The sequence below is a fragment of the Vigna umbellata genome, chromosome 9, assembly GCF_029865625.1.
Source record: "Vigna umbellata cultivar VRB3 chromosome 9, Vumbellata_1.0, whole genome shotgun sequence".
Taxonomy (NCBI): Eukaryota; Viridiplantae; Streptophyta; class Magnoliopsida; order Fabales; family Fabaceae; genus Vigna; species Vigna umbellata.
The window spans coordinates 27,596,415-27,616,926 of record NC_142173.1 but is presented as its reverse complement, the minus strand read 5'-3'; the positions used below and the strand labels follow the sequence as shown (position 1 = coordinate 27,616,926).

At 37.2% G+C, this 20,512-nt stretch overlaps 2 protein-coding genes across 4 annotated transcripts; one reads left to right on the top strand and one right to left on the bottom strand.

Annotated features, from left to right (window-relative positions):
- Positions 1-317: 317 nt before the first annotated feature.
- Positions 318-4,481, bottom strand: LOC124824689 (uncharacterized). Of its 3 annotated transcripts, none has more exons than XM_047297164.2 (5): positions 4,322-4,481; positions 3,084-3,534; positions 1,746-2,991; positions 1,508-1,654; positions 318-1,394 (listed from the first exon to the last, which is right to left on the bottom strand). In XM_047297164.2, the coding sequence occupies exons 2-5, from the start codon at positions 3,132-3,134 to the stop codon at positions 778-780; spliced, it is 2,061 nt and encodes a 686-aa protein (XP_047153120.2). In that variant the 5' UTR covers positions 3,135-3,534; positions 4,322-4,481; the 3' UTR covers positions 318-777. The 3 variants fall into 3 exon arrangements, with proteins under 3 accessions (XP_047153120.2, XP_087954950.1, XP_047153121.2); XM_088098824.1 differs by having other exon boundaries at positions 3,214-3,534; XM_047297165.2 differs by lacking the exon at positions 4,322-4,481 and adding an exon at positions 3,730-3,920.
- An 8,853-nt stretch (positions 4,482-13,334) lies between these two features.
- Positions 13,335-14,792, top strand: LOC148193118 (uncharacterized). Its single transcript, XM_088099359.1, has one exon. It carries the CDS (start codon positions 13,335-13,337, stop codon positions 14,790-14,792), a length of 1,458 nt encoding a protein of 485 aa, XP_087955485.1.
- The last annotated feature ends 5,720 nt before the right edge of the window (positions 14,793-20,512 follow it).

Sequence of the window (20,512 nt, the reverse complement as noted above, 5' to 3'; positions counted from 1 at the left end):
CTTACATTTGTTGTATGAATATATTTAGCGGACAGAACCAGAATCACAGTGGCATAAGGAAATGCCTGAAAGACCACGAACTGATATCGGTCTTCTTGAACTTTCTTATTTGCACAACACACATAGTTATAATTTTATAGGTTCTACTTGCTCTTGTTGTGACCCGTTTTAGATTGAATTAAAAATCTAAACCAAAACACAGTCCAAGTACAAGTTGAGTTTAATTAACCAACCAAATTCATTTAAAAGAAGGTTGAAAAAAATGGATAACACTTTAGTTGATATATCAAAGAAATAAAAACTACAAATAATGCAAATGTTTCAAAGATAAGTATTCAAATAAATAATCTGCACTAAATAAGTGGGGCCAAGGCCTAGTAACTTGGTTTAATTACACTGATCCAGCTAAGATACAGTTGTTTAATCCTAATATCAGTAAGGAGCACATCAACCCCACATAACAAAATCATGGAAGTGACAAACTATCCTTCCAAAGAGGAAATTTATTGCAATCGCACCAAACTTGTTCTCTAGACAAATTGAAAATGATGTTCTGAACGAACAAAACACAACACATAATGGAATAGAAATACTGTGACAGAAAGCAGCAGCTTATTGGGCATTACAACCCACAAATCAACGTATTAATATCTAGTGCACCAAAACAGAAGCGATAAACTGCAAAACGAAAGCATGACAAGAATACAACATACCAAGGCAAACAGATGCATACTGAAACAATGCGGTAAAGGAATGAACTTTGTACATAACAGCCTCTCACAGAGCTCCAAAATTTCCCTCGCTGCGACTCTTGCGCATGGAAAGCTTTGGGGTCACGTTCAATACTTTGGTGGAGGCTTCAAACTGATGGCGAGTGTGGGTTGGTACTTTGGTTCTAGATGGTGGCAGAGCTTGTTTGCCTCTGGATACTTTTGGTGAATCCACATTTCTGCGAACATGAGTGGAAGTGGCCACTGACCTTCGTGAGCCAACACCACCCTGGCTGCTCTTCCTTGTGGTCTTGCGATCCGACCTAAGGCTGCGATCAAACTGATGGGAATTCATTCCTAGCCGAACCGACCGTTCTGCTCCATCCTTCAAAGTGCTCACTTTTATAGGCTGCCGATTGTAGTAGACGAGATGGGGTAGAAGGCCCTGCAGATATTTCTTCATCTGTTCATCTCCAACATTTTTCTGGGCAGGGTTCCCATCCAAGTTGATAGCTTGCAAAGAGTTATAGTTGGCTGCAAGTTGGCCCAGACATTTGGCAGTTGAAATCTTGTTAAAACGGAGATCCAGGATGCTTAATTTTAAGAGACGGTGCAGACCCTCCACTTCGCTGATCTTGTTTCCAGCCAGGTACAACTCTTTCAGAGATGAGCAGGATGCAAGGCCTTTGCAGATGAAGAAAAAGATTGGATGTCAATAGATAATGGCATCAACATGTTATTTCTATAAGAAGTTCTATAAATAAGAAACTTGAGATGTAATCCAGAATTTGTTTTACCATGTCCAATTCTTAATATACGGTTGTAACTGAGGTCTAGGACACGAAGTCTTGTAAGTTCGCGTAATCCTTCGATAGTGGAGATCTTGTTTCTAGACAAATTCAGTGCGTGAAGTCCACGGGGAAGAGCACCAGCAGTTATCCTCACTGAAAAGGAGAATTCAGAACAAAGATAACTGGATCTAGTACTGTCAGTTTGAAGGAAATCGATAATGAATAAGGAAATTATACTACTAACCGATAGCATTTCCAGACAGATTGAGCACTTTCAAACTGACGAATGCGCTCAAAAAGGGGATCACAACCAACCCATGATTAGCCAGCTGAGCGGTAGTGGCATTAGGCCCCAGAGAAGATATATATCTTTTAGCTGCATCCATTCCTGGAGTGGCCTTGTGATCTACAATGGCAGCAGTCACACCATTTACTGTGTTAACATCAGCTAAAGGCTTAACAACTTCAGGCAGCACTTCATTTGTTTCCTCTACGGGTGGTCCACAATGCTGCAGACCAATAACCCAATCTTCAATGCGCTTAATCTTGAAATCCTTGTTAGGAAATTCAACTGAGGAATCTCCTTGAAGGGTTTTGGAATCACCTGTATCATATGTCAATGGTATTACCCAGTCTTTTGCTGAACCAGTAAGCAGATAAGAATCGAAACCATCATCAAAGAGGTTGTCCATATGTCCATCTTCAGTTTTTCCCATGTCATTCTCTCTTTCGTGATCTCCCCTAATTTGATCATTAAAGTCGTTGATGAATTCCTCTTTGTGCCTCATGCTTAAAGCATGAAGATCCTCACAGGATCTTGACAATGCACGTCTAAAAGCATCTTTTTCAGTAGAAAGTATGGAAGCTCTGATATTGGGTGAAGAATGTGACTTCCGTAGTGATACACTACCAGGAACAGAAGTCTGGTCAGGAATGTCACCAACATATTCACCAGATAAAGGAGTGTCAGAAATTTCACGGGCGTCTTTATCTGAAGGTGTCGGGTCTCCAATTGAAAAAAGTGAGGCATCATTTGCAAAACCTGAACTGGCAGCAAACTCAATGTTTGGATTACTTCCATACTGATCAACAGGGTTTCCATTATGATACTTTTTGGAAGTTGACATCTTTGACTCAATTGGGCTTTTGGCATCATCACACGACAGCCCCATATCTTCATCACCATCCCTTATGCCTTGATCAAGCACACTTTGAAGAGACTGACTCTTCTTCATAACAGGCCTAGGTTGGTTAACTTGACTGTCATTTTCAAAGGAAAACTTGCTACTCATATCCTCTGACCTACAACTGCGCTCAACTGAATCCCAGTTGCTAATATGAATCCCTGTCACATCTATTTGCTGGTCTGCTTGTTCTTTCAGAAGGGGTGAATATGCGCTTGGAGGATTAGATGAATCTTTACGGCGTTGATTTTGGGCAGCATCTTGATAAGTCTTCAACATTACTTCAGTAGAAGGTTGAACTGTTTTCTGATTTAAGGGGAAAGCACAAAGTCAACATAGGCCATGATATATATCATATCAACAAATAATACCAAGCAATTCATACATCTTATACTTACCTTTGTTTTATTGCCGTGTACATTAGCATGGAAACAAGAAAATCTAAACATTGCTGCAATGACGTTCACAGCTACATCTAAACACAACTTTCTCTAAGGCAGAAAAACAAATACCAATTACAATCTATACCGTGCATCAATTTTCCAGAAGCCTAATCAAGGACTAAATTTGCTCTCAGATTCAGTGGCAAACTAGAAAGAGCTTCTGGCAAAACCGCAAAAGCCACCCTTAGCCATAATCAAGCGACAAGCCCACTGAAACACGGCACAATCTCCATATATCCGAAGACTTTGATCTTCGCAAAACACAAAGCCAAATCACTCCCTCTTCGTCACCCCACACCCTCCTAGAGGTGCGAGAATAGTTTGACTCTGTTATAGCGGCCAGAGTGAAATAAATTCCTTTCCAACCGGCAGAATCCAGAGACAGATATGCATAAGAGATGCAGTCCTGGTAAACAAAAAGGAACCAAGAATAAAGGTCAATCTGATATATAATTATAGTAAAAGTAGAAGAACATGATCAACCGTTAAAAAAACAAACCAAAAAGCATTTTTTTTCTCAATCTAAAAACATAACTTGAAGATAAAACCTATAGAAACCATTCACATAATCTGCAATATAGTGTATCATTCTATTCTTTACCTAAGTCACAAGAACAAATACAATAGACCCCAACCACAGAGCTCGTGGATCAACCGGTACGAAAGTTGCAGCTTAATTAATTATCTCAAGTTCGAGTTCTGCGTATGCAATGAAAGACATGGAGGGAGACTTTAGCTGTTCATAATAATCCTACCAGTCCAACCATGATTGTCTCAATGTACATGTGACCTCTACAAAAGAAATACAACAGACCCCATCTTTACGTCGATACTTCAAAACGGTTTCTTCATTCTTCCCTAAACTCTAAATTCCAAGACTGCCTCAACCATGTTGGACTTCTTCAAAAATTCCAAACAAAACAAATTCGACAAACCAAATATTTGAAAAATGAAAACCCCCCAAATAAAAAAAAAAAATCCAAACAGCAATCAAGGAAAAACTTTGACCATGCCCATTGATTTATTCGAAAAAGGGCAGCAATGGGATCAAACAAAATCGCATCTTTGAATCGAATATACAACAAAATTATTCATAAATCATGGGATTTTGCAATAGCAGAGGTTCCATGAGGAAGAAAGAACACAGGATATGACATACAGAGGGTGGAGAGAGAGAGAGAGAGACAGGAGACCTCTTTGAAAGAATGAAGGAAGAGGCACTGTTGTATAGAGAAAGAGATTCTTCTTCCTCCGTTTCCCCTGACCTGCTAGGCTACGCCACCAAAGAATCACCTTCCATTCATTTTTCCTATATATAGTCGTTAATAAATAATAATAATAATAATAACAAGCCGAATAAACCGTATTCAGTAGGAACCAACAACTACATCCTATCTATTGCTAACCCTAGCCTGCTAACAAATCAGATCTGAATTAAATAAAATGTTTTCTACAGTCTGCATCAGTTAATGTCAATGATTAGAGGCCATCACAGTCACCGTTAATCAAAAAGTATATTTGTAACTGCAAATATTTTCGATACCGAAAATCTAACCTGCAATATATTTTAATCTGGTTCAAATTCCGGAGATTTTAAAGTTATTCAAAAAGTTAAAATATATTTTTTTTATTGTTTGTTTATTTTATGAATTTATCTATTTGTTCTAATAAAAATTAGTATTGACATATTTGGGTTCTGTACCTAAATTTATTCATTTATTCAATTTTAAAAATAATATTTCTTTCTCCTTTTTTTAGAATTATAAGGAGTTAATCCATCGACACAACTAAACTAATAGATTCAAGGCATCTAGGGTGTGTAAATTTGATTTTAGAAAACTGTAACTAAACAAATTAAATTTAAACGAATTTTATTGTTATGGTCATGATATATTTATCAAAATAAGTAATTAAGCAATTACTGGTCAACAATCTAAATCGATAACTGATTACATAATATTTAATTATATTTTATTTTCATATTATTATCTTGATATTCTAGATTTTAGAAGATAATGATGATTAATATTTGTGATGTTTAGAAATAAACTTTAATTATATATATATATATATATATATATATATATATATATAAATATATACCTTATTTTTGGTTTGGCCCTGATATTTTTGTATGGTTAAATGTCTAATGCTGAAAGTCGGCAGATATAGGTTGGATAAAAAAGTGAAAGGCATTTGATTTGATTTGTGAGGAAGTGATAATTGATAATTAAATTGAATGCAAATACAAACAAACAGATTTTGGTGATTGGATGAAGCCATGTGGTTGTAATAAAGATTATAGGACATGATGACGTTTATTGACCAATGATGTTTGTTTTCATGCGAAAGCTATGTTGTCATCATCACCAGAGATAGTGTTTTGTCATAAATTGTACGAGGCTACTTGTACAGAAACTCTTTTTTTAATTTCCAACGAATGTTAATTAGCATAGTTTCACACTAATTTAATCCTCACGTTTTATTTATAATCTAAATTAACATCTAGATATTATCACCTTAAAATATAGATATCAAATTGACCAATTGGAAGGTAAGATGTGGCATTAGGTGATTCGGAGGTATCATTAGCAAGCCCAAAATATTTCGTAAAACTCCTATTCTCTAGAGGTGTGTCTATCAATAACGATGCTTCACTGCATAAACGTAGATTCTTTCTCCACATTACAGTCATTTAATTTAAAAGAAAAAAACGTATTCTCACTTCATTTATGTTACAAATTTATACTTCAATTTGTAATATATAAGTAAATAATTAAATATAAATTTTATTTTATAATATTAATTAAATATAATTATTGAGAAATATAATTAAATATATAAGTAAAATTTTCACTATAACCTATTTCTTTTTTAGTTGAAAAATAAAGGAGAGAAATAAAATATAATAATACTTTTCACACGTTAAGAATGTGGTAAATGAGTTTTATAATGGATATTTTTGAGACAATGTTTAAAACTTGTTAAGGAATTATATTTTTTTTAAGAATAAAGATAGTTTGTTATATTATTTTAATAAAATTTTCAAATAATTATATTCACTCAGAATAAAAAAATAAAACTTTAGTAATGATCGTTGAGAATAAAAAATAATATTAAGAACTATATTTTAAGTACAATTCTGATTATTAGGAATAAAAAATGTATTTTAATAATTAAATTAAATTTTGAAATTTTAAAAATGAATTGCAAATAAAAAAATATAAATGTGAGTTTTTACTAGACATGCAATAAAGCTAGTAAAAAAATTATGAGTTATTTAAAAGTGGTGTGATATAAGGAAGGCAATTTAGAATAATATTAAACACTCTTATAAAAAGAATTTATAGAACTTATTGCATAGTAAATGTTGAGAAAACCATGAATATCCATTAAAAGAGTGAAAGATGAACAAATATTGTTAAAGTGGGAATTTTATTTTAGTTAATAAAATGTCCAAGGTTGAGAATATATAATAACAAAAGAGACTCGAAATAAGCTAGAATTAGCATGAATTTCATTGACAAAAGAGGCATGATAATGTCATTGAACAAGTTGATTTCTTCCTATAAAGGTTAGACATGGTGATATTGAACATAAAAATGAGACTTATAGGATTCAAAGTTTTCCCAAAATGCATGTTTTCCTCTGTTTTAGTGATTTCCATTTGAGTTGATACAATGGAAATAGCTACCAAATGAGAGAAAGAAAATGGAAAACGAGTAAAAATACCTAAATTTGCTCTATATGGTGTAACAAAATTAGAACAAAAATAATTAGAACGAAAATAATTAGAAAAAGTAAACCAGCTACATATTTTTCTTCTCAGATGTGAACAAAAAGTCTAAAGAGTTCCTGCACCCTTAAGATAAGGCTAAAAAAAAGTTTACGTAACTTTGAAAAAAACTATAGATGTGTGTATTTTAAAATAAATAAAACAGTGTTTTTAATTAATAATCGAACTTGTTCTTTATAAAAAAAAACTAAAAAGTTAAATATATTTTTATTCCTCAACATGTTATTTTGATCTCAGTCATTCTTTAAAATTTTGATTAATTTTCATCTCTTTTTATAGAAACTGGTGGATTTATTTCTCTAATACCAATGTTATTAAACTTTTTATAACTTAGATAATGGTGTGTCACGCAGTAAATACAAATGTACAAATTTATGGTTATTTATTGAAATCGAAATTTAGCTTTGTTAACATTTAAAATTGAAGTTCAAATTTAGGTTATTTACTAAAATTGAAATTTAAAGCACCTAAGATGTGAGATTAGAGGTGTGGTGTGCAATTCATCTTCAACAAAATCATCATTTAACATTGGAAGAAACACAAAAATTGCTATTTAGCATTGGAAGAAACACAAAATCGCCATTTAGCAATTAAAGAAACACTGTGTCAACACCCAATTTCGTCCGGGTGACTAAATAAAATGTTTCTTACTTTTTGCTTTGTTTTATTTTATCTCATTTTTATATCTTTTCATCATTTTGTTTCATTTTATACTATTTAATTTTAATTTAATTTTATTGTTTTATTTAATTTAATTTATTTTATTTTTATTTTACATTTTATTATTTAGAGTTATTTCGTTTTATCCTTTGTTATGTTAGTTTCTTTTTACTGTTTAAGTTTTATTTTATATAAATGTTTTTAGTTAAACGTTAACAAACAAAAATCTAAGAAAAAAAAGAAAAGAAAAAAGAAAAGAAAACAAGACACTAAACACAAAGGTCAACCAAGCCTTTCTCTGCAAAGAAAAGCAACTGCAACATTACAGATTAATGCTAAAAACACGCCAGCGGCAAGAGAAAGTTCTGGTCCCTATTGCTAAAACTCCTTATGGAGAGTTGCCATCATACATCAAAGAGGGAAAGGATGTCTGAATGGCTTTCCCAGCTGATCCATTTTAAACATGAAGAAGAAAAAAGACAAAGGAAGATCTGAGGTCAGAGGATATGCTAGAGCTCCCAGAAGCAGTAGAAAAAGAGCTCGCTGGTTTTCAAAATGGTTGGAAACACAGTCAAAAGGAAAAAGCAGGAGGAAGAGAGAAAAAAAAAAGCTAGAGAGAACGGAGGGCAGGAAAAAGACACTGAAAAACCAAGAACCTATCATCATCGAGTAACAGCATTTCGGGAATTCACCTACAGAGAGAAAGGAGGAGATCATCGGAGGGATCGGGCTGGCCAATAAGGGAGCTCCAAGAGGTAAGTGCACCTTGCTCACACCTAGCACACTTGCATCATCATATGGTTGGATGCGTTGAAAGTTGTTTCATGTTTGATTTTGCATATGTCTGAGTCGTTTACATCACGTTGCTAGTGAATAGACCAACCCAACAGTAAAAAGGAAAGAACCCTTTGCATACAACCCCTCCTCATACCACCAAAATCCCCAATGCCGTTAACCTGCAAAAAACAAAAGTCTAAACCCAACCACACAGAGATGACTACAGCAATCATAAGCCTCCACGGTTATCTTCACTGATAACTAATCTTCTTCTCCGAGCAATCAAATTTTTGACCGTTTCCTCCTCCATCACGCGCATCACAGAAAGTCATCATCCCGTCCAACTTCCACTTCATCTTCCAACTATCAAAATCCCAAACACAGAGACAGAAAAAAACATTCACCTGAAAAATAGAGAATAAGTAATCCCTAAGCTTCATCACCTCCATTGCTAGCACCAAAATACAAAGCACAGAAACAGAGAGAAGAGGAGAAGAGAAACAGAGGAAGAATGAAAGGTTAGACCGCCACGAACGGCGGCAACGTTTCCGGCGCAGGAGACACCACCGACGGTGACTTTTGGCCGGCCAAGGAGATGTGCGGCAGCGCTAGTCTGGAGCCGTGGAGTTCTCGTGAACAAGGAAGAAGCCCCTAAGCCTCTCCTTTGGTTCTACGCGGAAGGAAAAAAACCCTAAGCGCTTTCTGATTTGGGAATAGAAAATGGGCCTTCGGCACTAACATTCACCAACATTACCCTACAAATTCATTGCTGCACCCTTATCCTTGTGGGCTTGGACCACATACCCCTGGTTTTTTTTTAGCCTTTTTGTTTTGATTATTATTTGAATTTAATTTTATGCTGTTGTGATTTTGTTACTGCTGCATGGGACCTTTTGTAAGATAACCCCAATCCCTTTGTGTTGTGCTTTAGTTTTATTAGGCTTGTTTGTTTGTTGTATTTTACCGCACCCATACTTGCTTTTCTAATGAAAATATCCAATAAGAATCATATAAAAAAGATAAAATTATAAAAAAAAATCGTTTTAGGATATCTGTAACATCTTCGTTGCAAATAAATAAATGAAATTTTGATTTTGTTAGCCTTTATTATATAGATTATAAAATACAAAAAATATAGCTTTGGTGTTTCTTAATTATTTAGTACCCTTTTAGTAACTAGAATAAAATTTAATTGGTTTCAATTTTAGGTCTCTTTAAGCGTATTCACGTCAGTAGCAATAACACTTTTATTTTATATTTTATAATTTTATCTTAAATACTTATGTAAATAACATTGTATTTTTGTAAATAGTTCGGTAAATAATATCATTGTGGCATTTCAAATACTTACGAAATATTCTTCTTATTTTATATTAAACCTTACGAAAAAAATTGTTACTGTTTTCACAATTTTATTATAAACAGTTATGAAAATATTATTTTAATATTATAAAATTGTAAAATAAAAATAAAAATATTAAGTAAAAAATCTAAAAATTAAATAATGATATGAGTACTCGTGCGATCGTTCGCATTAGCCTAGTACTTAATATCCTCAATCTTAAAAAATATATTTTAAGGGTTAGGCACGTGTGTGATCGCTCGCATCGTCCTCGTGCTAAAAACCTTTTCCCTTTCTTTTATAAAAAAATACAAAAAAAATATATTTTAAGGCTTAGGCACGTGTGTGATCGCTCGCATCGTCCTCGTGCTAAAAACCTTTTCCCTTTCTTTTATAAAAAATACAAAAAAATATATTTTAAGCTTAGGCACGTGTGTGATCGCTCGCATCGTCCTCGTGCTAAAAACCTTTTCCCTTTCTTTTATAAAAAAATACAAAAAAATATATTTTAAGGGTTAGGCACGTGTGTGATCGCTCGCATCGTCCTCGTGCTAAAAACCTTTTCCCTTTCTTTTATAAAAAATACAAAAAAATATATTTTAAGGGTTAGGCACGTGTGTGATCGCTCGCATCGTCCTCGTGCTAAAAACCTTTTCTTCTTTCTTAAATAAAATTACAAAAATATTTTAAAGGTTGAGCACACGTGTGATCGCACGCATCGTCCTTGTGCTAAATATCTTTTCCGTTTATTTTATAAAAATATCAAAAAATATAAAATCTTCAAAACTAAAAACATCAACAATTTCAAGGCAACAGACAATTTCTAGCCAGAACTACGTGATCCTTGATTCTCCATCAAAAGTGGAGATACGTAGGAGCAAGGCTAGACCTTGTCAGGTTCATTTTCCCAAAAATCCAAATTTATCCGTAATCATTTTCCAAACAAATTTTCTAAACAATTTCTCAAACAAGCTTTCCAATCTCCAAAAGAACTACGTAACCCTGATTTCTCATTCTGAATGAGAATACGTAGGAGCAAGGTCAATCCTTGTCGGGCCCAAAAAACTAAAAAATATATTTTGCTTCTTTAGAGTTGTATTTTAGGGGATAGTTAAACATTTTGAAAAACACATCATATTCGCGTATTTAGCTAAAGGTACTGCCTTAGGGCAGGCGTTGTAGGGTGCTAATACCTTCCCTACACGTAACCGACTCCCGAGCCTAGAATCTGGTTCTTGTAGACCATGCCTTATCATTTTTATGGTTTTTCCGTAGTTTTCCAGAATAAACTATGGTGGCGACTCCAAATCTCTTTTTCAAAACCCGTTTCCTTTTTTGGATCGTCGTCCCGTCGCGATTCCGGTTGCGACAGATGGCGACTCCACTGGGGACCTTTTTTAGATAGTCAAGCCATTTAACTATATGCGCGAATTCAATGTGGTTTTTCTTTATGTTTTTCTTCCCTTTTTCTTTATCTATCTTTGATATTTGAATAATCGCATGTGAATAAATTTGCTTGTTGGATATTGAACCCTAGGGTAGAAAATGTGTTATATCTGCCTGGGAATCTTCTGGTTGTTTTGCAGGTGAGGGTTTGGGGTGTACAATTGCATTCTCCCTTCGCACACACACATTATACACATCATGAGTGGGGCCCTATACCCGGGTCTGAGCGTAGCTTAGAAATAGAGGGGTTGTGTAGCGGTGCCATTTGGGACATACTTCCTGTTTGGTTATCGTGAGAACCCCAGCTAGAGTTTGTTCTCTTCACTTGTGTCTCCGCATCTAGTTGATTACTCGACTGTTGTGGAGATACTATGAAGGGGGCCATAGCTCTAGTGGCCGTTGATCTTTAGGTTCAGGTAACCATCCTTGTGAGATTTCATATACTTAACCTTGGATCTTAAGTGTTCAACCTTCAGTAGGACACAAAGGGAGATGTGTGCAATCTTATAATCCTCATTGTTGCTTAATAAAATCCAACACATTGTACATATCACTATATCTTTTGATACATTTTTTTTCTTTCTTTCTTTTCTTTCTTTTTCTCATGCATTTTTATGGTCTTGTCACTGGTTCTAGTCAGGAAATTATAATTTTGTGATTAAGCCTTTGAGATAAAATGGAAATTAACATGAGATCTGAAGTCAAGGGGGGTTCAAGTTCAGAAATTTTAAAGGAAAGGATAGCCATTGAAGTAAAGGAGGGTAATATGGATTGCCTGAGAGAACTGCGGAAGAAAATGGAGACAACCCAAAAGGATGCATTCAGGAAGGAATATGGGAATTTGTTGAGCCTGTTAGAGGTGGAAGTACAAACACCGGCCATTACTCTTTTAGCCCAGTCTTATGAACCACCATTGAGATGTTTCACTTCATCGACTACGCCGCCATGAATGCATTTGTGGGTTATAAAGAGCGCTATGAGAATCCAATCACTGCTATCCTAGCTGAAGTTTATGGGACCCTTCATAGTTGTTATGAGCTAAAGGACAGGAAGATGTTATGTTGCTTACCGGTGGTGCATGCATGGTTCATCTCTCGGATGAGTAAGGGAGCCTTGAATGCCACGTGTCCTATGGAGGAGCTACTGCGGTGTAAACCAAAGATGAAAGAGGCAAATGAATGAGCGCAACTCTATGCGGGCTTAGAGGAGGAAAGGTTTAAATGACGTGTTTTCTAGGCAGCAAGGACCACAAATCATATATCATTGCGGGAAGTACCCTAATGTACCCCTCATGGGTATTCGATGTTGTACTAATCACAATACTGTGTTAGCACAAAAGCAATCTGGGTAGCGCCCACGCCTGCATCTCTGGCCATATCGCAGATCTTAAGAGGAAGGAACCTTTGCTGAATTGCTTCATCAGGTTAGAGACACTTGGGGCAATGGTCGGAGGGAGGCTCAAGATTATGGATTATTAATGAAAGTTTTCCTTAGGAAAGGGAACATAGAAAGGGTTAAGACAATCAAGTTGTAATTCACGTTAATTTCACCTACCCAAATTGTGAAAAACAATTTCAAAATGACGAGCAGTGGATAAAAGCAGTAGTGACAAAACGGAAGAAGGAACGTTGGCATCGGGCTGAATCAGAGAAGAAACATCAAGAGTTGATGAATCAGATGAAGGAGTATACCGTTGAACAAGGGCGAGTTATAGAAAACTGGAAGAGAAGTTTCTCACAACTAGCTTCCCTTGCTAATGAAGCCATTAAGGATGTCCCTAAGTTATTAGCTGATGCTGAATCTGTAATGCCGATCTTTAATCCGCCTAAGAAGGTCGAAACTTTCCTCAATTACTGCAAGAAACTGATGAGAGAAATGAAGAATGTGATGGCTGAGGCTCGTGATAATTGATCGTGATACCTCACATGTGGTGAACTTAAATGTTGTGGATGAACTGTCCTATTGGCTTTGTTTCATGTTAATTTCCAGATTATACATTTGGCAATGTTTTCACATCTTTATAATTTCTTACTATAGTAATTGCGTCACTTTGTCTTTACTCTTTTTCTTTTCGTTTTTATTTTCTTTTTCTTAATTTATTTCATCTAATGAAATTCAGATTTAAAAATAATAATACGGCTAAGTCTCCAAAACACCCTAAGGGACACGAACCAGTGGAAAAATCATGGAGAACCAAGGAGAAGTTCAAGAGGGGATGAAAGCCGATATCCAACAGCTGAAGGGACAAATGAGTCAAATCTTAGAGGCTTTGAATGCCTTACAAAGCCCTGGAGATTCGTGCGCACAACAACCACAACAAACAGTTCCAGAGGCACAAACTTTCCCTTCCTATGGTCTTCCCCCGAATTACACTCCACCCTCAGGAGTGGAATTGGAACACCTTGACGTTCAAAAGGCTGAAGATAATGCAGTTGAAGTAGAAGACGAGCTTGGGGCAACCACTTTCACAATTCCTGGGAAAACGATCCAACCAGGTACTGAGAGCATGATAATGGAAAAACAACCCGAGACGAAGTCTTCATCTTATGTCGTTACACCAGCAGATTTTAAGGACGACAAGAGTAAATTAGAAGTCTTTGAGAAGAGGTTGAGAGCCATAGAGGGCGAAGGAAGTTTTGAATTTGGAGATGCTAGAAAACTATGTTTAGTTCCTGATGTGGTGATACCTCTAAAGTTTAGGTTGCCAGAGTTTGAGAAATATCGGGGAAATACTTGCCCAAGGAGCCATGTAACCATGTACTGCAGAAAAATGGCAGCTTATGCCAACGATGAAAAACTTTTGATTCACTTCTTCCAAGAAAGTTTAACTGGCGTGGCTTTAACTTGGTACATGCGCTTAGAAACGACTCACATCTACTCATGGAAAGATCTGGTTGATGCATTCCTAAGGCAGTATGAATATAATAAAGATCTAACACCCGATAGAGTACAATTGCAGAACATGTTGAAGAAAGAGTCTGAATCATTCAGAGAATATGCCCAAAGGTGGAGAGAAATTGCTGCTCAAGTAGAACCGCCTCTGAGTGACAAGGAGATGACTACCATATTTCTGAATACTCTACAACCACCATTTTATGAACACATGATAAGCAGCGTCTCCTCAAGTTTTGCTGACATAGTAGTAATTGGAGAGAGGGTTGAGGGTGGCATAAGAAATGGAAAAATTGCACTAGGCCCAGAGCTAGTAGCAAGTTTAAATGAGTATGGTCCTAGACATGAAGAACGAAGAGCTAATTCACATTTTACTGCCTATCCTCAAGTGTCACATTCCTATGGGTCCAATCAAGCCATTCAGCGAAGAAATTACAATCGTGACGAAAAGGTCGCCAACTTTACTCCTATCCCCATGACCTATACAGAGCTACTACCAGATCTTCTCCGCAACAACCTCATAGAGGTTTGTCCCACCAGGCCTGTACGACCTCCTTACCCAAAGAACTATAACATAAATGCCAGGTGTGATTATCATGAAGGAGCGCGTGGACATTCAACAGAGGCATGCAAGGCTCTAAAGCATAAAGTGCAATCTTTAATCGATTCAGGATGCTTAAAGTTTGAAGAAAGTCAATCCAGCGCTCTGACAAGGCGCGAGTTCGCCTTTACAAATGCCATGAACAAGTGAAGAGGACTCTAGGACTATGTGGGAAAGCATAGGTTATTGTAAAAGGCGAAATTGATGTTGTTTTGCTCGTGTTTTGATTTGTCTTGCTATGAGGGCAATGCCCATTGATATCATGTTTCCATCCATGACTTTTAATGTGAACTTTCATTACGAGGTATCTCCAAGGTTTACTGGAAATCATGTCCTAATAGGGTGTCGTGGAGAACGAAAGCCGCAAAGAACAAATTGAAAAAACAAAAAATGATGAAGGCAATCTTGAGTCACTCGTCTTTCTTGTAAATCATCAAACTCTTATTTTTTCAAAAATAGCAAAAAAGGAATAAAAAAATGATAATCGAAAACAAAAGTTGCAGTGTCAGATTATTCCGAGGTTAAATGTTGAATCAAAAATAACAATTTGACGTTTTTTGTCGAGACGTTTGTGCGCATGTTGCTTGAAAACCTTCGCCATTTACCTTTTCCAAAATAAAGGATTTTCCCCAACAAACACTATCACTGCCCTCACTAACAAAGTGAACCTTTACACTGGGGCAGATTGGTCTGACCAAAATTACTCTCGCTTGTGCCAGTTGGGTGATCCCTGAATCCATTGAGACAAACAAAAGAACTTCCAAAAAGAAAATAAGCCCACTAGATTGAAAACCTGAAAGGGCAGTCTAGAAAGGAAAAAAGAACTCATGTTGAAGTCATCTAGTTTTAGAATTAATCTTTTGAAAATAAAGCAATCAGAATTTGAAATGATGTGTGGCCATTTTTTTATCCAAAAAGCAAAAACTATAACCATTGTTACCCCGTTTGAGCCAAAAATAAATTCCTTTACAAAAAATTTCCCAAGCAAGGGTTATCTTCAGTAGGAGTCAACTCAGTGTACAAATAAAGAGCACTCAGTAATCAAATGAAGAGAATCCTTCATAAGGGTAAACAAAAAAAAAAAAAAAAACAAAAACAAAAAATATCACAAAGTGGTGATAATTGAAAAGAGTAAAAAACAAAGTTCAAGGAAAAGAAGCAAAGTGCTCAAAAAGTCAAATAGCTGATGAGATGCCTAGATGATAACCCTTGTTTCAAAAAAAAATAACCGACAAGCATTCATTTGGGCCTTTAACCCTTTCTTTCAATACCTTCTAGCCCTAGCCACATTACAAGCCTAATAAAGTCCACACAAATTGAATAATGTTTGCTCAAATTTTCATAAAGTTTAATTTTGCGACAAGACGAAATGACTTGCAATGTCTTCAAAAAAAAAACAAAAAAAATTGAAAATGAATGAAAAAACGGAAAAAGTAATGTCTCGGGAAGAAGGGATCTCTTTGCCAACTAGCCAGAAGCATATAAAAGAAAATCAAACCAATTTAGGCCATCCTTTTAGCCGATCCTTTCATGCCCACTACCTCTTCCAAACAAAACCTCATGCCAAAAAAAAAAAAAACAAAACTAGAACAGCTAGGCGGACCTCACCACACATTTTTTTTCCTTGAAATTCATCAACCCATAATCTCAAGGCTGGGGCAGCTTTGCAGATCTCACTTGAATTTTTCACCCTAGCTATCATGGGTCCATACCTGTGCTCCTTTTCCAAACACCGAATTGGGGCAGCTTTTGGGTATCTTATTTCACTTTGCATTCATGGGTTACTTCTCCTTTAAGCAGTGTATAAGGAATGATGTGTTCACACGGCTATCCCATTCTCTTCCAAACCATTCTAAACAACTCTCATTCTTCACTTGCCAGTAAATTCAAGCATGTGCGCGTTAATGTCTCGGAAGAAAAAGTCAAAATGTAATAATCTCAAAGTCAGATCTCGGATGTATGACATTCCTCGCTTTTCGAATCATTGAAAACAATGACCAGTTTGATGATTGCAAGTAAGACAATTGACTCAAGCAAAAAAAAAGCAACACAAAACAAAGCAAATGTTTTCATATGTGCATAACATAAGTTGCCATCAATCCATCAAAAAGAAAGTCCTTCTGATCGAAACCTTCTTCATTCATATGAATGGTTATCGAATCTTTCTTAAAAAAACACAAAAAGAGTAACATTTAGATTTTCTCTTTCAAGCCATATTTTTCAGGTCGATCAAGCTTTTTCTCTCATATTAGGGTCTTGACATCCTGATCTTGCATCAAGATTTTAACGATTTGTAATGAAGGTTTCAACACCTTGACGTCTTTTCGAAAATCAAATTTCTATCAAAATTACAAAACATTTCACAAAATTACAGCTTTCAAGAATTCCGAAAATAACAAAGCCCAGTTTCTACACTGGCCCCCAAGCCCAGTTTTACCTGGCCCACAAAGCCCAGCTTGCCTGGCCCCAGGCCCAATTTTCACATTGGCCCCACAAAGCCCAGCTCGCCTGGCCCCCAAAGCCCAGTTTCTACACTGGCCCCACAAAGCCCAGTTTCACACTGGCCCCCAAGCCCAATTTTCACATTGGCCCCCAAAGCCCAGTTTCTACACTGGCCCCCAAAGCCCAGTTTCCATACTGGCCCACAAAGCCCAGTTTCCATACTGGCCCCAAAGCCCAGTTTCCATGCTGGCCCACAAAGCCCAGTTCCACACTGGCCCCCAAGCCCAGTTTCTACACTGGCCCCAAAGCCTAGTTTCTACACTGGCCCCCAAAGCCCAGTTTCAACACTGGCCCCCAAGCCCAATTTTCACATTGGCCCCCAAAGCCCAGTTTCTACACTGGCCCACAAAGCCCAGCTTGCCTGGCCCACAAAGCCCAGTTTCTACACTGGCCCCTAAAGCCCAGTTTTCACACTGGCCCCCAAGCCCAATTTTCACATTGGCCCCCAAAGCCCAGTTTCTACACTGGCCCCCAAAGCCCAGTTTCCATACTGGCCCACAAAGCCCAGTTTCCATACTAGCCCCCAAAAGCCCAATTTTAACATTGGCCCCCAAAGCCCAGTTTCCATGCTGGCCCACAAAACCCAGTTCCACACTGGCCCCCAAGCCCAGTTTCTACACTGGCCCCAAAGCCCAGTTTCTACACTGGCCCCCAAAGCCCAGTTTCAACACTGGCCCCCCAAGCCCAGTTTCAACACTGGCCCCCAAAGCCCAGTTTCCACACTGGCCCACAAAGCCCAGTTTCTACACTGGCCCCCAAGCCCAATTTTCACATTGGCCCCACAAAGCCCAACTCGCCTGGCCCCCAAAGCCCAGTTTCTACACTGGCCCCACAAAGCCCAGTTTCACACTGGCCCCCAAGCCCAATTTTCACATTGGCCCCCAAAGCCCAGTTTCTACACTGGCCCCCAAAGCCCAGTTTCCATACTGGCCCACAAAGCCCAGCTCGCCTGGCCCCAAAGCCCAGTTTCACACTGGCCCCCAAGCCCAGTTTCAACACTGGCCCCCAAAGCCCAATTTCCGCCTGGCCCCAAAGCCCAGTTTCTACACTGGCCCACAAAGCCCAGTTTCTACACTGGCCCCCAAAAGCCCAGTTTCAACACTGGCCCCAAGCCCAGTTTTCGCGCTGGCCCCAAAGCCCAGTTTTCAACACTGGCCCCCAAAGCCAGTTTCAACACTGCCCCCCAAAGCCCAATTTCTATACTGGCTCCCAAGCCCAGTTTCCACACTGGCCCCGAAGCCCAGTTTACTTGGCATTCTGCGCTCAAGTTTTTCTTTTCATTTCTGTCCTCTACTAGGAAATAGTCGAATTCTTCTATAATCTCACATTTGTCTTGAATTTGCTTTGTACTAATCCTCTTTCTTTTTGCCTCCTTTGAAACCCAGACGAAATCAGTGTTTATATCTTTACTTAGCTTTTACTTTGATAATATGGAAATTTTAAATTTTCATATTATCTAGTAATATCTAAGTAAAGAGGGGCAGCTGTCAACACCCAATTTCGTCCGGGTGACTAAATAAAATGTTTCTTACTTTTTGCTTTGTTTTATTTTATCTCATTTTTATATCTTTTCATCATTTTGTTTCATTTTATACTATTTAATTTTAATTTAATTTTATTGTTTTATTTAATTTAATTTAATTTTATTTTTATTTTACATTTTATTATTTAGAGTTATTTCGTTTTATCCTTTGTTATGTTAGTTTCTTTTTACTGTTTAAGTTTTATTTTATATAAATGTTTTTAGTTAAACGTTAACAAACAAAAATCTAAGAAAAAAAAGAAAAGAAAAAAGAAAAGAAAACAAGACACTAAACACAAAGGTCAACCAAGCCTTTCTCTGCAAAGAAAAGCAACTGCAACATTACAGATTAATGCTAAAAACACGCCAGCGGCAAGAGAAAGTTCTGGTCCCTATTGCTAAAACTCCTTATGGAGAGTTGCCATCATACATCAAAGAGGGAAAGGATGTCTGAATGGCTTTCCCAGCTGATCCATTTTAAACATGAAGAAGAAAAAAGACAAAGGAAGATCTGAGGTCAGAGGATATGCTAGAGCTCCCAGAAGCAGTAGAAAAAGAGCTCGCTGGTTTTCAAAATGGTTAAAAACACAGTCAAAAGGAAAAAGCAGGAGGAAGAGAGAAAAAAAAAAGCTAGAGAGAACGGAGGGCAGGAAAAAGACACTGAAAAACCAAGAACCTATCATCATCGAGTAACAGCATTTCGGGAATTCACCTACAGAGAGAAAGGAGGAGATCATCGGAGGGATCGGGCTGGCCAATAAGGGAGCTCCAAGAGGTAAGTGCACCTTGCTCACACCTAGCACACTTGCATCATCATATGGTTGGATGCGTTGAAAGTTGTTTCATGTTTGATTTTGCATATGTCTGAGTCGTTTACATCACGTTGCTAGTGAATAGACCAACCCAACAGTAAAAAGGAAAGAACCCTTTGCATACAACCCCTCCTCATACCACCAAAATCCCCAATGCCGTTAACCTGCAAAAAACAAAAGTCTAAACCCAACCACACAGAGATGACTACAGCAATCATAAGCCTCCACGGTTATCTTCACTGATAACTAATCTTCTTCTCCGAGCAATCAAATTTTTGACCGTTTCCTCCTCCATCACGCGCATCACAGAAAGTCATCATCCCGTCCAACTTCCACTTCATCTTCCAACTATCAAAATCCCAAACACAGAGACAGAAAAAAACATTCACCTGAAAAATAGAGAATAAGTAATCCCTAAGCTTCATCACCTCCATTGCTAGCACCAAAATACAAAGCACAGAAACAGAGAGAAGAGGAGAAGAGAAACAGAGGAAGAATGAAAGGTTAGACCGCCACGAACGGCGGCAACGTTTCCGGCGCAGGAGACACCACCGACGGTGACTTTTGGCCGGCCAAGGAGATGTGCGGCAGCGCTAGTCTGGAGCCGTGGAGTTCTCGTGAACAAGGAAGCCCCTAAGCCTCTCCTTTGGTTCTACGCGGAAGGAAAAAAACCCTAAGCGCTTTCTGATTTGGGAATAGAAAATGGGCCTTCGGCACTAACATTCACCAACATTACCCTACAAATTCATTGCTGCACCCTTATCCTTGTGGGCTTGGACCACATACCCCTGGTTTTTTTTAGCCTTTTTGTTTTGATTATTATTTGAATTTAATTTTATGCTGTTGTGATTTTGTTACTGCTGCATGGGACCTTTTGTAAGATAACCCCAATCCCTTTGTGTTGTGCTTTAGTTTTATTAGGCTTGTTTGTTTGTTGTATTCTACCGCACCCATACTTGCTTTTCTAATGAAAATATCCAATAAGAATCATATAAAAAATAAAATTATAAAAAAAAATCGTTTTAGGATATCTG